This window comes from Chamaea fasciata, unplaced genomic scaffold (assembly GCF_029207755.1).
Source record: "Chamaea fasciata isolate MVZ Bird 193981 ecotype frontalis unplaced genomic scaffold, bChaFas1.0.hap1 SCAF_6, whole genome shotgun sequence".
NCBI lineage: Eukaryota > Metazoa > Chordata > Aves > Passeriformes > Sylviidae > Chamaea > Chamaea fasciata.
The window spans coordinates 72752579-72769179 of NW_027094091.1; the positions used below are offsets into that span (position 1 = coordinate 72752579).

General features: G+C 43.1%; 2 protein-coding genes across 2 annotated transcripts; one reads left to right on the forward strand and one right to left on the reverse strand.

Annotated features, from left to right (window-relative positions):
* The first annotated feature begins 4080 nt into the window (after window positions 1-4080).
* RPL7L1 (ribosomal protein L7 like 1) lies at window positions 4081-8056 on the forward strand. Its single transcript, XM_066184880.1, has 7 exons — window positions 4081-4168; window positions 4299-4407; window positions 5980-6143; window positions 6311-6448; window positions 6690-6799; window positions 6968-7180; window positions 7440-8056. Exons 1-6 carry the CDS (start codon window positions 4152-4154, stop codon window positions 7174-7176), a joined length of 747 nt encoding a protein of 248 aa, XP_066040977.1. The 5' UTR covers window positions 4081-4151; the 3' UTR covers window positions 7177-7180; window positions 7440-8056.
* Window positions 8057-8472: 416 nt separating this feature from the next.
* Window positions 8473-10881, reverse strand: MAD2L1 (mitotic arrest deficient 2 like 1). Its single transcript, XM_066184882.1, has 5 exons — window positions 10776-10881; window positions 10446-10592; window positions 10242-10362; window positions 9826-9929; window positions 8473-9325 (listed from the first exon to the last, which is right to left on the reverse strand). Exons 1-5 carry the CDS (start codon window positions 10855-10857, stop codon window positions 9153-9155), a joined length of 627 nt encoding a protein of 208 aa, XP_066040979.1. The 5' UTR covers window positions 10858-10881; the 3' UTR covers window positions 8473-9152.
* Window positions 10882-16601: the final 5720 nt, after the last annotated feature.

The window sequence follows — 16601 nt, forward strand, 5'->3', positions numbered from 1 at the left end:
AAAGGCAGGAAAATGGGACACAGTGCAGGTGAACAGGGGAGAAGGATATGCATTCAGATTAAATGAGCCCTTCTGTATGCAAGCAAAGAAATTGGTTTCTGTCGGTCTTTTCTGATGTTGAACTATAATAGCAAGGACAAATATAAAGTGGGATAGATCTCAGTGGAATGGGAAGTTTAGAGCTGAGCTAGCAGAAAGGCCAGATCCGCTGGGGAGTGGGAGGAGCTGGGTGAGGATGCATGGCTGGACTGTGTTACTCCTCCAGTGGCTAAGAGGTCTGGGTCTTCAATACAAGTTCATGCGCTGAAAAAACCACATTTCCTCTGAACATACCTTCTGCTGCCTTCATCTGAGGTTCCTTTCCTCTTGTGCTGAGAGAAAGAGAGCAATTATCCCAGCATTTATCATTTTACCAACTAATTTTTCTTCCCTTGGACACCTTTCTCCCAGCTGGCAGACCCAGTCTATGTAACTGCTCCACAGATGGAAACTATTCCCTGTGTTTGATCTTTTTTCTCTGAACCTTTTCCAAGTCTGTCTTGGGGGAAGGTGGGTGGAGGTATGGGATGGACAGATGGAAGAAAGATGACTGACCAAAGCTGGAGCATCCAAAATGTGGGTGTGAGAGGCTACACTGTGGAATCAGTATCTGCTTTGTTCTTTACCCCTTCTCTAATAATTTTCAACTACTGGTCTGTTGTCCTAAGCATTAAGCTGATATTTTTATCTATCTCTAATAATTCCAAAATCATACTCCCAAGCTTATTATTTCACCTTGAACCCATCATTTAATGTAAAAATTTGTGGATCATTGCTGCACTTTTATTTATGGATTTTTTGTCTGCTGTCTCACTGCCTTAGCACCAAACCTTATGACATCTTCTGCTGTGCCATGAGGGGAATCCTGCAACTACCTCCTCCCTTCCTTTGTTTCTGCTGTGTGAAGGGACACAGCCCTTTTCTTGGGATAAAACTATAGGTGACCAGTTACATCCCTTGGGCTCTGTGTTTCCCTTCCTGGTAGTTCCTGGCCAAATACCAGTGCTTTGTTGCTTTATCTTGACTGGGCAGTTGTCACTAATAATTGCAGGCAAAATCAAATATTCCAATCAGAGCTTTCCCTCCATAAATTAACAGGGAAAAAAGTGAGAAAACCTTTATAGCCCTATTGCACTGTCACAGCACTCAGGGCCACAGCTTCCTTCAGGACTCAACCTTGCTACACACCAGTGAAACTACTCTGCTTTGATTTTTATATTAACTATTGCAGGTCACTTCTCACTTATGATGTTTTAATCCTTTTCTGATTCCTGTTTCTGCTGAAACAACTGCTGCCTGTTGTTTCTCTACTCTCCCAAAGTGAACTTGCAAAAGGATTTTATATAGTTGTGTCAGTAACCAGAGCCATAAAATAAAAAAAAAAAAAATAATTGCTTTCTTTTTTTAAAAAAAGAGGAAAAGTTATCATCCATGACCCACCACCAATGTATGAGAATCACTGAAGTTTAGGACAGAGAGCATTATCTGTCTATACAAAGCATCTCCTATTAAGTTGTCTACACTGACATGATAAACTTCCTTATTAGGTAATTCCATTCCAGCTCTTTTTATGGCTCCTCAGTCTGTAGTATTTTTATGAATAGTTTATGTTGTGGTGTACTTATTAATTTGCTTCCACAACCTAAATGGCATAATTATCTCAAAGGTTCAATTAAAAAGTAATCTAGTAGGAGGTAGGATTCCCAATTACTGAGTGTGGGAAAGACTCCTATTCTGTTCTCACTGTCTTTCATCTCAGACATAATTGAATCAGTCGTTCTCCCAAATAAAATGCAGCTTTTCATCCCTGTGGAAGAAGGAGAGAGGTCATGGAGACCTGTGGAGACTACATATAATGATGTCTATTTTTACCTCCACGTTTTTCTTTAAAGATACAATTAAATTTGTTGTACACTCAAATTGCAGCCACTATGGGCACTCTCTTATAGACAAGACAGAAGAATAAATTATTTTCATTGCTGTTTATTGTAATTGAAAAACAGTTTTTCTATTTCAGGTTCATTAGGCAGGCCTTTATAAGTGCATTAGAAGTAGAACAAAATCAATTTACATTTTAATTCGTACAAGTGTTTCACTTTGGAAACTTGTAAGTAGGTACTACCACTCTTTCAGAAAATGTCAGAACATTCTGACAGATATAAATCTGTAATTTAATATTCCTAACTTAAAACTCCAGATATAATTTCCAGGGACAATAATTGCAGACAGTGGCAGGGCTTTATTAGTAGTCTGCTTTTCTTCCAGGGAATTATTCACAATAGTTATTCTAAAACTGAGCTTTTGAAACTGGAATATTTTCCATTAATACTGGTAAATTAGTGGCACCAAAGAATGAATTGGTTTGCCCCACTGAGTTTTTTTTCCAGGGAGACACAAAGACAAGTTTTATGTTTTAGCCTTTTCAATTTGACATATTAGGTGCCACTAACTGAGGGTGCACACCTGCGTTAGTCTCATCCACATGTCTTCCTTATACCCAGATTGCTCCTTTTGCAGGGAATGTGCAGGATTTCTGACAAAAATGCCCATCTTAAGAAAGCTTATTTGGAAAATAATAAACCCATGCATCTATCCACGGTGTTTTTCAAAAATATTTTAATGAAATATTAGTTGATCTCTGTATGATTGCTGTTTTCATGAAAGAAAGTCTTGGATCACCCAGCTTTTCTCTCTAATAATTATTGGTTTGAGTGTGTGTATGGAGTAGTTCCTGGGCATCATTCCAAATCATATAAACTTTTTCCTTAAAAGATCTGAAAATAGGCATAATTTAAGATCACAAGATACTTTCCTGATTAAAATACTCCCAAGATTAGATCATTGGTGAAATAAACAAATTTAATTTTTTTGGCTCTTTTTATAAGGCATTTATTACAGACAGATTTCAGATTGGGGCACAGTTTGATGAAGTGAGTGATGGACTTCAAGCCCTTTTGCTGTTTTGGGACTGCACACAGCATCAATAAAGATTTGGTGGGATTTGAAATTAATTTAATGGGGTTTTATACCCATGGAATGAGAAAATAAGTCAAGAAGTGTCATGGACTTCTGACATCACACCTCATCTCCTGACTTGGCTTTTGATATGGAAACCCTAACAGTTTGCATGCAGGAGTTCAGAGTGCTGTCTAGGAAAGTCTAGGGAATACTTTTCTTGGGTAACCCTGCAAACAGGGACACTTGAATATCCATTCATTAAAACAATATAACTACTGGTTAAAGTTTAACGAGTCAGCCTAAGAATTTGCTGTGCTGGGAGATATTTCATAGCAACAGCGCTTCAAGTATATACTTATTCATTGTTTCCTTGCCGTTATATAATGGAATACCCCAGAACCTGTTTGCATTTCTCTCCTGTTAAAGCACTGTTTATTTGTAGATTTAAATGGGCCACTTTCTCTGTTGTGAGCTACCAGGGATTCCAGCTATTTTTACAAGTCAGGGAGAAATTTGTGTAGTTATGGAAAAAGTTTCAGATTATTTATTTCATAAACTTGTTGCTTTCTCTCTCATATCCCAAAAATGGGGAGTTGGGTTTGCTCACCGAGGGCTGTTTTCTTCCTGGAATTTGGGATCTAGTTCCTAAATACAGATTTTCATGTGTTAGGTGTCAAAACAGAAGTGGGCTCATTTAGAGTGTTGTAAAGGTTTGCAGCACCACCGAGGTGAGCAACGAAACCCTGGCACCACCGAACCTTGCGGCCAGAGGACTTTGCGGTCAGTGTAAATGAAAATGATTTCACCGTGTGCAGACAGACACACATCCTTCCCCTGTCCTGCACGACGAAGCGGAGGGAGGCCTCCAGGAGCACAAGCCCAACGCCATCCAAGCGAGCGTGAGGCTGCGGCACCACCTGCGGGCGACGCGCCTGTCCCACCCGTCGCATGTCCTCGCGTCTGCTCCTCTCCCGGGCTGGCCGCGTGCGGGTGTCGCAGGCAGAGCGCAGGGCGGGCCAGGAGAGCGTCCCTTCCCCGGGCCGGACGCTTCCCGACACTCCGCCATCCCTGGGAAGGACAGCGGCGCCTGGCGGGGGGGGGAGCGGCCATGCCCCCCCCTCAGCCCCGCGCATGCGCGGCGGCGGTGCGGCAAGATGGCGGAGCTGGAGGAGTGAGTGCGGCGGAGAGGGAGGGGTGCAGGGGGTGCGGGATCCGCCGCCATCCGCGGGCCGGGGCGGCCCGGGGGGCTTGGGATGTCACCGGGGTGTGACCGGGATGTGACCGGGTTGTCCCGCCCGCAGGCCGAGGCGGCGGATCCCTCTGGTGCCGGAGAACTTGCTGAAGAAGAGGAAGGCGTACCTGGCCATCAAGGCCACCCAGGCCAAGCAGGCGCTGCTCAACAAGCGCAAGGTACGGCGGGTCCCGGCAGAGCCTGGTCCTGCAGTCCCAGGTCGTCCTCCGGAGCAGGGAATCGCAATTCCTTGAAATTCCTAGGAAATGATCGAAGTGGTCGGGTCCCACAGTGAGGGAGTGTCCGAGCACAGCGGGTGGGCAGGGATCATCTTCAGGGTTCCGAGGGGAGCTTGTGTCCCTCAGTATCATCTCCGTGTGTCGCTGAGTCTTGTAAAGGGGAGAGAATTTTACAGGCTGTTACACCGAAACAGGAGTATATGGAAGACTGTGTGTTGTTCCTGTTGGATTAGTGGTGGTCAGATGTTTGGAGCCACATGTGGGAAACTGCAGCGATGCTGAGTTGTCTCTGCCTCCCAGGGATTTCAGTGTCTGAAACCACCTTTGTGTTGTAAACCTGCATGGTAACCGTGCTTTTCTGAGGGTACATTTAGAGTTACTTATCTGTTAGAGCAGCACAGGTCATGCTAAAGCCTTTTTCTACGTGTGGGATGGCACATGACCTAGTGCAGACACACCTTGTGCACAGTGTGCAATTTCCAGACTGGCAGAGCAACACTAACATTTCTAATTCCAAATCTAATTTCAAATCTGCTGTACCCCAGCTAGTACAGGTGTCTGTCTTAAAGGTTTCCCAGTGAATTTTGTGGCATTATGTGCAGAACTCCTGCCATTTTTGTTTGATGCCGTGGTTACATTTTTAAGAGCATCAGTGGCTTGCTGTGTTTCCAAAGTGGAAGCATAAGCAATAACATAAAACAGCCACTCCTTAAGATTCTCATCAGAAAAAAGACCTTAGTGATGAGACTTTGATTAGGTCTGCCTCGTTTGAAAATACAAAACAATTTTGTGGGTGATTTACAAGGTGAAGTAAAACAGAAGACACGCAACATTAGATTCTTTATTTTAAAATGGGCTGCTAATGTAACCAGTAGAGTATCTTAAACATAAGTGTGTGATGCTGTGCATTTTTAAGTCCTATATGTATGAGAGAAGACGATGACTTAGGTGGATATACTCATTTCTAAGCTAAGGAGAGGCATTTAAACATCTCTTTAATTTTGAAAAGGAGCTTTACATTTTCTAGGAATAATGAAAAGACTTACCAGGTGAGCCAGGTGTTCTCTATTCAAATTAGCAGTACTTAATAGGTGAATGTTTGAATTTTTTTTACATGTGTCCCTGTGTAGAAAAGGACTTCCAATGCAGTTATTTTCTGTTGGAGGGTAATTTTGAGTCACACTAGGGTATTGCTGTAGCATCTGTTTTGCCCACATGTTGTTTCTGGGTTTCCCAACCATTTGCTGAGCTGTGTGCCTAGGAGTATCCTGGGTCTTGCTCCGTTTTCCCTAATTTATATTTTTCCTGCAGAAAAACTCTTTATTCACTGTTCGTAAATAATAGTTGTGTGTAAATTCACGTGTTGTCCCTCAGTTCTGCCTCCCTTGGGCTTAGATAATCAAATTTATTTTCTTACTGCTTCCAAAGCTGAAAGAACATTGTTTGGCCTTGCAGATGTAAACCTCTGAGACTTTTGTGATGGGTGACACTGTGTTTTCCTTTTGTCTGTAGCAGCAGAAGGGGAAACAGATCCAGTTCAGGCGCCTGGAGACCTTTGTCCGGGACTCGTGGCGCAAGCGGCGGGATGACACCCGGCTGAGGCGCATGGAGCAGAGGCCTGGGCCGGCAGCGGCGCCTCAGGAGAGCAAACTGGCCTTCGTCGTGAGGATTGAGGAGTAAGGACCTTCCCCTGCTCCTTCCTTCATTGCTGCTACCCCTTGTTGGGTCATTGCTACACCACGGCAGTGGGATCAACCCAGACAGGTCTCCTTGCAGGTGATCTGAGGCCTTTTGGTGCTGCAATAGAGAAATGTGGTTACTAATACTTTTTTTTTCCCCTCAGTATTAAGGGAGTGACCAAGAGGGTGAAGAGAGTGATGGAGTTGCTGCGGCTGAGGAAGAATTACACTGGGATATTTGTGAAGCTGAGCCCGCTGTCGCTGAAGATGCTGCGGATCGTGGAGCCTTATGTGGCGTGGGGGTACGTACCCTTCCCATGACTTGGGGGTTGTTGGATTCTCCAGCTGCTATCACAGATCCATTACTTCTCCTGTAATGGTCAAAACTTAATAAACTTCATAGCTAGAACTTGTTACTGTCCCTTTTCTCATTGTTCTTGACATAACTTGTTTACTTTCCCACCTCTGCACAAGAGAGTGGAATGGGGCTTTCCTCTGCATCATGTCTCTCTGTTGCTGAATCTGATTTTTGCTTCTGCACAGACAGCCTAACCTGAAATCTGTACGAGAGCTCATCCTGAAACGGGGCCAAGCCAAGATCAAGAAAAAGAGGGTGCCTCTGACAGACAACATGCTGATAGAGGAACATTTAGGTGAGGAAGAGGGTGAGACAGTTGAAGGAAGTGTTAGGCATTGAGAGTCTGACTTGAAAGGGTGAGGAGAGACAAAATCTTGCCAAACTAGAGGACTGGCAATTCTGGAGCACTGTGAGATCATACAGTTGGGCATCTCTTTTTTTTTTTTTTTTTTTTCTTGTGTAGGGGGCTGTGGTATCATTTGCCTGGAAGACCTTATTCATGAAATCTACTCAACTGGGAAGTATTTCAAAAGAGTAACCAGCTTCCTGTGGCCGTTCCATCTGTCTGTGGCTCGCCACGCGTCACGAAACAGAGTGGGTTTCCTCAAGGAGATGGGCAAGCCTGGCTACAGAGGGGATGCAATCAACCAGCTCATCCGTCAGCTCAACTAGCCAGGTGAGCAGTGCCTGCTGGCTTCAGTCTGAGGCTCACCCTTCGTTCCCTTTCCTAAGGACAGCCCCACTGCCTTTGAAGATGAAGGGGGGGCTCCCTTGGTTTTGATTGTCACTCTACAAAAGTGACCTCAGGGTAGGGGAATCTAATCAAGAGCGTGGGTCCTATTAGGAATAAGCACATGCTGTTGGATATCTCCATGAAGACTTGCTTCCTGGGAGATAATAAGACATTCTTGTTTGTTTTCTTCCCTGTTCTGCAGGGTTTTTGTGACAGCTTCAGGATCTATGACCTGCTCCTTTTCACATGTACCTTTCATGGACATGCAACTTCTCTTGACTGCTGGTGCCTCTATAAAAGAAGAAATACAGAGATGATGATGGAGATGGACTTTGGGCTGGCCCTTCTTAAAGAAGAAGATAAATGATGTTTGGTACCAGAATGGGCTTCTTGGAGCAATTTGACTTTTGCATCTCTGTAAAATAAGTGGTTTTTTTATGCTCACCACTGCAGACTTCACTCTTTGAAGTGCTCCTGCTTCTAGGGGTGAAGAGGTACTGCAGTCACAATTGTGCTGACAGGCAAAATAATACATCAAGGTATTCTTCTGTTACTGCAGCATAAGCCCTGGCAGTGAATAATGTAACTTTTTAAGTACCTAGATTGTATTTATTTTAAAAAATTACTTGTTTTGTGCTCCTGATTTGAAAGGGACTGTCTTTTTTTTTTTTTTTTTTTTTTTTTTAAACTTCTGCCAGATTGTGACTGCTGGGGAAAATTATTGCCTGGAAACAGGAAAGCCCCTAAAGGTTGTAATACAGTCATGGGATGGAGTATATGTAATTGATGTTTTTTAAATAAATTTTTGAAATTATTATACGATAAGGTCCTACATCACTGGAAAAGAGTGGAAAAAACAGATTTTAACACTCTGGAATGAATTTAGTGAAGGAGGTGAACAAAACCATGGAATAGTCCGAAAGTTCTAGGGTTTTAAATCCCCAATTTCTTCTACAAAAATGGGTAAGAACACATGAAGAATCCAGTGCTGTTTAACAAATCTGGAAGGCACGGTGCTTAGTCATTAGTTCACTGTGACAATTTAAATTGTTATTTGAAGACTTGGGTGGGGGCAAACTGTTAATCCATGAATGGATTTTGTATGGACTCCACAGCACTTGGGAGACACAGGAAGGAAACAAGGAGGATGCCTTTTGGGTGTTACTTGGATGACAGTAACCTGGAATGCAGCATTCATAAAACCATCTGAAATATGAAGGAATGCAGACTCTCAGTTAGAGAACACTATAAAACTTGAAGCTTTATTCTGTAAAACAAGAATACAAACATAGAAAATGGTGGACAGACACTACAGACGAACACAGACTCAAAACAACTCCGTCTCCAGAACTAGAGCCCAGTGGTCACTAAAATAAAAGGCTTCATATATTTAAAGTTTTCCTGATAAACAGCTGCTTCCATTGTAGAGAAGTACAAGAATTGCTTGGTTGATTCATTTTAGGGTTAATTCTGGTAGTAAAACAGCCCAGGCTTTTAACATGAGAACTGGCATACTAGCAATGAGTTTTTTTTAGTTGCTACAGAGAACTTAAGACTGCTAACAGAATGCAGTTTTAAAATCATTTTAAAATACAAAATTACAGGAACTGAACACAATTCTAGCAGCTATTCCTATATTTAGGCCATTTTTCTAGCAGAGGCAGTGGTTTAACACACCATTAGTTTAGCTCACACAGTAAAGTAAGAATTGAACTATGATCATGAATACCTTTCTTAAATCTCTTAAAAAATGATGCCAGCTTAGTCTAGTGTCACATTATCACAGACAGGTATTTTGTCTTTGTTATACTTCATCAAGAGGACAGTAATGATGTGCTCATGGCTTAGCTGCATGATGAACAGAAACTGTACAAGGTGACAGGATATTTACAAACACAAAACTTGCCCCTGCATCTTACGGAACAGAATCCTTCTTGTAAGCCACCATGGTGTTGACTTTGTGGATTGTGGTAGTGAAGGAACGCAGCCGAACCTCTTCTGAATTGGCTATGAACTGTGGTCCTGACTCTTCCCACTTTTCTGGCACTGCCAAATCTTTATCCGTGTATATCAGCAAGTCAAAGGCACCTGGGAGCAAGGGAGAACAAATTCACCATAAGGAGATGGCAGGGTTGAAGGGCAACTTCTAGAACTTGAGACAAGGACCAAGGTTTTCAGAAGTTACACTGATACTAGTTCTGTGAAAAAACCCCAGTAGTTAAAATAAGTTACATTCATGTGAGGCCATTTTAGTTTTCTCAAGTGAGTGTCGTAGTTTTTTTTTTTTTTTTAACATGTTACAATGCTGTGGAGCTGAGCTCTGTATAACACTTCATATGAACAAATTACTCAAGAAGACTTGTGTTCCTTAGGGCATACATACTAATTAATTTCCTCAAGTTTGTTAAGCCACCCCAAGTTCTGCTCTCATTTCAGTCTAACAAAGTGCTGTCTCACAAACATGATAGCACACAATGTGTAACAATTTAAAAGGCCTCAGAAAACCAGAAAATACTTTCTAAAGTTGGAAAGTTACTAAAGTTTTTTCAAAAGCGTTTGATTTCTTTCGTGCAGTTCAGAATACTCACAGGCAGATTCCAGGAGTGGCAGGAAGGTTACTGTGGCAGTTATCTGTCTGATGACAGAGCGAATTTCATCCTGAATTGCCTTCTGAGATTTCTCTCGTGGTCCACTGGAGAAGTAAGAAAACTCTGGTAAGAGAAAAAACTTCTACTGTGCTGAGTTTCCTCTAAATACAGTTCTCTTTGTTAAGCTCTGTTAGTCTGTTTGCTACAGTAATTCTAGAGTAGTAGTAACACTTTCAAGTCCTTAGAAAAGTTAAGTGATAGCTGGCCTCCCATTATTGTTGCGTGTTCAGTCGTAAAATGACTGGTTTGCAGACAAAAAGAGGGTGGGGCACTGAGAAAGGTTTGAAGGAACAAGTCCGTGGCGTTGATCCTGTGCCTGCACCGGTACTCGGGAGTGGAGGGACCGCGGTACTCACTTGTCATCCTTTGCAGTTTTGTCACACTCGATGTCAAACTGCCATCGCTCCAGGACCTCGCTGCTCTCGATGCTGGAGATGACCACCACCAGGCGCTGCACGATGCACTTGTACAGCCACTCTGTAAGAAGGCACGGCAGTCACTGAGAGCGCGAGCAGCAGCGGCAGGGACACCGCCCGGAGGGCCCCGCCGCCAGCCCGCACCTTTCATCTGCTCCGTCACGTTGTTGAGGTAGTTGGCCAGGTCCGGGTCCGTGGTGACCAGCAGGGTGAGCCCGTACTTCTGCACGCGGGTGAAGGTCTCGGGGGGGTAGATGCCCCGCTGGTACAGGATGCTGTTGATTCCATAGGCTGCACGATTTAGATGGAGAGGGAAAGGGATGTGTACCACACGCCCCCCGCCACCAGGCCCCAGCCGGCGGCCATGTCGCCCCACAAGGCGCGGCCTCCCACCCTCTCACCTTCCCTCCCACCCTCCTTCTCTCCCTCCCTCTCTCGCAGCGCAGTCCCCGACGCCCCCCGCGGCTCCCTCACAGAAGAACTCGGCGACGAGCTCGGCGCTGCCGCGCAGGGTGATGCCCTGGTGCTCCCGGCCGAGCTGCAGCTGCGCCGCCATGGCCGCCGCTTCCCCGCCGCCCGGTTCGAATCCGGCCCCGCCCCCGCCCGGCCCCGCCCCTTCCCGCGCGCGGCCGCGCGGAGAGAAGCGCGCGCCGCCTCAGGCAACCCCAGCGGTCTTCTCTCTGGGAATCGCCATTCCCTGTGCCTCTCAGCCGTGGAAAACGGGCTACAGCCGAGTCCCCTGGCTGCCTGGTGGGAAAGGAAGGGTTTTTCCCCCCACGTTAAGCTCCCCGTCCCTCCCGGTGCCGTTGCGTCTGTGGGCGGGGCTGAGGGGAGCGCGGAGCGGACGGGGGTTTAGCTAGTGAGGAGCTCTGGTACGGAAGTGCCGTGGGAGGTTGTGTTTCAGCCTTTGCCTAGAGGTGTTCGACCTTTTGAACCTAAAAATGGTACTTTCCAGGTGTGAATTGAACAAATACTTCATTTGTGATTTGCTGATGGCTTTCACAGTGTAAGTAATTCAGTAGCTGTTTCAAATAAAAATACTATTGTGCAAGCACTGTGAAGAGGCAGGTGGGGAGAACGTGGGGAAAGCAGGATAAACAATTTTTCCTTCAGTCCATAATAACTGCAGGGAAAAAAAAAAAAGAAAAAAAAGAAAAAAAAAAAGGCATTTGGGTCGTTGGGCCGTCTTGGTGAAGGGAATTTGCTACCTGGTCAAACAACTTCAGTCCTGTTACTGCAGAGAGACCATTTGCAACCGGCAGTGGCCGTCATCTGGAGGAAGCTCTGGCAGAGGTTAACAGATAAGAGAGACTGAGCAAGACAGTAAATGTTGAAGTCTATTAATAATATGAAGAGTGGAAGTTACAGTCTGCTGGGATAGTAACGAAGTGGCCAGTTAATTAGCCGATAACATCAATTGTGGGCAATAAAATGAAAATTAGTGGATTTGCCAGGCACAGAAGGGCTTCAAATAACATTATTCCCTGAGCTGATTTTTCCAAAGCATTATCTGATATTATCATCTAAGGCATACCTGTGTTAGATACCCATGTGGCCCTTGAAAGAAACAAATTGAAGAGTCTTAAAATGAAGTTGCATTCAAAACAGAAATATTTATACTGAGGATAAAAACCATGTGGTCATTACACAGTGCAGTGGGCCAGCTGCTAAGAAAGTGAATTGACGGTGTGATTGCTTACTTTATTGTAATAAAACAATTTTCTCAAAAGCTTAGGCTTTCTCTTGGTTCCAGTTTTGATCCAAGAGGAAGTATGGTTTGCCTCAAAGTTCAGGCTGCTGTGATTAAAACAAATGGTGTAGTCCTGAAGTCATGTGCTGAAGTTCTGAAAGGTCTGAATAATTTAATTTAACCAGGGGAAATTTATTCTGGATCTTGTTCACTAGTGATTGTGTTATACCCTACCTTCTGAATAAAATATTTTCGGAGTAAGAGTGGTGTATTTCCAAGGCTGTGATAATGGAAACATTTTTTATCCAAAGCCTAACTTTTAGAAGTTGGATTGCTGTGAATATCAGCTGTTTTTCTTAAAACCTTATGTACTGTGGTGCTCTTATTTATTTATCCCAAAATGGTCTCAACCCTCTGGGGTTTTTTCTACACTTGGCTTCTTGTCTGTTCTGCTTTTGGAGAGTTGCTCATTTTTGTGACACATAAAAGATCTTGAAAGCGTGAGACATGGCAAAAATAGTAGAGCTTTCGATTAATATTTAACATATTTCTCCTCTAGCTGTTTTACAGTTAGACAGAAGAAAGGAATCCGAGTGTTTCTTGGTTTACCAAGTCGATTTCACTGTGTTTCAGTTTGGATGGTTTGCACACACACACACACAGATGCAAATGCTTATCAGCTACAGACTTAATTGCTTCTTCATTACTTTTAACGAGATTCACTTGGCAGGCGCTGAGAGTGGTTGATGACCTCTGTTAGAACTCTAAGCTTCCTGCACCTGACATTTCAGAGTTTTGGGTCACTTTTCTCTCCCTGGTTCTGTGTTGTGATTAGCACGAGTTTCCGCCCGGATGTGCTCCCTTCTCCCGCACAGAAAATCCCCAACACTTTGTGTTTTGTCTGTGCCGTAACTCAGCTGCAGTTGGCCCCTGACCGTGTCCCAGCCAGGTGTGATGAGGACACGCTGTACACAAAGTCCTTCTCCATGTTCCTGACCACGCTCCATGGGCAGTGCCTGTGGTTTGTGCTTAGGGAATGTCCAGCAGGGGCAGGGCTCTGCCAAGGACACTGACAGGCTGATGTGGAACAGTCTGCTTCCTCACCAGCTCCGAGGGGCTCTCGCAAACCAGGATAAGTTAGAGGTTCCGGCACACCAGGACTTGGCTATCCTTGCTTTAATTGTCTCATGAGAAAACCTTCATTTTCATAAGGCATGTGAAATCCCAGTTGGATTTAATTTGGGTCTCTTACAACTCTTCAGTCATTGTTCAGTTTCTCAATTGCAGCTTGATGTTACGACACTTTTTTTTTTTTTTTTTTTTTTTTTTTTTTTTTTTTTTTTTTTTTTTTTTTCTTCTCGTTCTGTGAAAGGAAATGTTCAGTATTTAGCTTGGCTTTTCTGCAACATCTAACAATTGTTTCCCCGTGGCAATTGTCAGTGAACCATGGACAATCCAAATCACTGCTATGCCTTCATTTTTATTTAAGGCAAGCCAGGTCACGTTCCCATAGTCATTCAGCACACAAGAAGACAGAATCCACTTGTAGAGTTCATTCCCATTATTTATTTGTTTTCTAACCTTCAATAGGATGTGGACAGGTCTCTCCAGCACAGCAAAATAGCCTATGAAATAAATTCAACAGTCTTTGTAGCACAAAAATTTGCACGATAAGCACAGGTGCCTCCTGTCAGCTGTCAAAATAAAATTTCTTTTCAAGTTGGCTAATCCTATTTTTAAAACATAAAACGTGGAATATTATTACAAATAGCAGTGCTGTGCCCTTCAACAAAGGCAATGAGAATACTGCAACAGTGGAAGATTGTCTTGATCTTTAAGCATTCATGAAAAGAAATGGATATTAAAATGAGTCAGTATGGGCCAATAATCTGCACTGTAACTTTTAATATCATGAGCAGGCTCCCCAGAGGGACTTCCTTTGGTTTGGAATGCCATGTGGAAATTTTTACAGTTAATTTTCTGAATGTATTTTGAAATTAGAATAGCTCGGGTGAGTACTTATTTCTTTTATAAAATGAGAGAGCTTTGATGTTTCATTACTTAAGCCAATGTTAGAACTCCATTTAACTTGAAAGTAGCTATATCCAGGTAGTGGATGCCTTGTACAGAGAAATAAATTCTTGCAGATTCTGAGAGTTTTGAAAGCTCCTTCTGTAGAACATAAAATTGTATCTTTTTCTTGTTTGCTTTTTGGGGAAGGTCTTCCTTCGAAGACCTGACATTTTTTTAAAGAAGTTAATATTTGTGTCGGGTTTACCTCTGAACTACCAGGAGATGGCAGCAGGCGCACGCATAATCTGCACCCCTTCAGTTTTGCCTGGTAGTACAGCGAGTTGGTTTCACTCTTAGGTTCTTTACTAGTTTTACATCTTTTTCTAGTTTTAAAATCATTGTTCCAGAATGAAGGGGATAGTTAATACCCAGCTTCCGTGTTTTCCTTTGCATTAAAGACAATTTAACAGAGGAATGATTATCTTGAAACATTTCTTGTGAGGATAGGAATTCTGTTTCAGAATTGGGAAGAGCAGGGCTTTATTCAGCTTTTTTGTGCCTTGAGAACTCCTTAGTGCTGAATGATGTCATGTTACGCTGGTAACAGGTATGTGAAATCCACTGAATCTTGCTCTTTACAACTTAATCCCCTTCATTACTTAATCCCCAACATGAAGGTTGATAGTCTGAAAGGTGAATGTTAATCCAGTTCAGTTTAGCTCCTGTCACATCTGAATTTTTCATATTAATAAATCAGTGGAAAACTAGGGAGTTCTCAGGTAGGTTAAATTTACTAAGCCCATATTACTGGCTGTTTAGCTCTAAATTCAAATTGAGCCTTCCTAAGTACCCTGGAACATTGATTTATCATTTATAGGTTTATCAGCAGAGGCTTTTGGTGGGTCATCAGGAACTGAGGAGAAAAGGATCTCAAAGACTGGTTGCACAGTAAATATGCCTTGGTAGTACCATAGGGAGTTTCTATAGGATTCTGTTGTGTGGTTGCAACATGTTAGATGGGAATTGTTGCTTTGTGATTGCTTTCTAATCAGGTCACTTCTGATGTATAACCATGATGGGCCTGTTCAGTTGATTGTGTAGCAAGGGATACAGTGCAGCTGACATAATGCCTGAGAGTTGTCATGACTGAAGAGGGAGAGATACATTGTGAAAAGCATGTTTTTGGCATTGGAAATATTTGAGGCAAAAATATGAATAATTCCTTTCCACTTGAAAATTAGAGTTTTTATGCATTTTTTCTACAGTTAGATCTCCAGGCCAGTTAGGTGTCCTGTTGGCAAAATGATAATCATTACTGAGAACAGGCATAAAAATACTCAAATTCTTTCTCCAAAGTATTGGACAGTTTAAGAAAACGGCAAAGGATGACTTTCTAAAGCTATTTACTCCTGTGTGGTAGGAGGAATTCTTCTATGAGCATAATTTTTATTTGAAGAAAAACATCCTTTCCCATCTGTTTTGAGAAATTGATGCATACCTTTCTAAAAAAAAAAAAAAAAAAAAAAAGGAAGAAATTGTCACCAATGAGTCATAAAAGTGAGCTGAGCTAAAATATTTTCTGAGGCACGCAGGCCACATGGGCTGGGACTGTACCCTGAGCAGTTCCTCTCCACCCCACACCTGCATCTCTCAGTGCAACTGCTTCCCTGGGAAGTCCCATCCCATAGCATGGAGACAAATGCGTGACTCCTAAACTTTCTGTGTGCCTTAATCAAAACTCATCTGCTCTGCTGGTTCACAAACAAACGTGAGCAGTCTAGAAGCAACATGAACTGTTAAAAATGCCTTTGTCTGGAAATCAGAGCAAAATCTGATTACTAACCCTGGTGGCTTAACACCCATTAAAGAAGCTATCTTTGCACAACAACAGCGTTGAGGTAGGTGTGGGAAGTATCAGCTACAAACCAAACATTTTACAATTTTACATCACATCTGAAAAGTGAAGAAAGGATTTGCTGGTATAGTTTGAACAAATGCACTTGATTTTCTAAGTCATGCATGAGCCTAGAAGGACATCCAATTCATTGCTTGCTGTTAGTCAACACCAGCAAAATTTTTAGGAGAAGAACTAGAGAAGGGTGTAACAATATTTGAAAGTCCAATTTCAAAATTCAATTTCAAAGCAGTTACCTGTGTCTCATGCACAGTGGATGGTCTCATCCACGCCTCATGATGTGACATTGCTAGGAGTGTAAAAATGGAAACCAGATGGCTTGGTAGTGTGAGTAGCACTTTGATGCTAGTTGTTCCTTACAGTCTTCCTTCCTTGAAATCTGATTTGAGTGAAAACGTGGCATTATTGCTCAAGGTAAGATACTCCTTGTTGTAATCTGACAGTCAGTGGAAGGTAGACCACAGGTAGATTCTTACCTGAAGGGTCAGGTCACTCTGGCTACTGAGGAAAATTCCCTTGTGGTAGCTGGGAGTCAGCACTCTCCTTTTCCATCCTTGCCTGCCTGGCACTTTGTATGAACTTGGGCTGATCACTTCAGATGTAGATTTGAAATTTCCATGAAAGGATTGAATAGTCCTGCCAGGCTCATGTACATTGAGTTTCTGCAGCTTCTACCATGGAG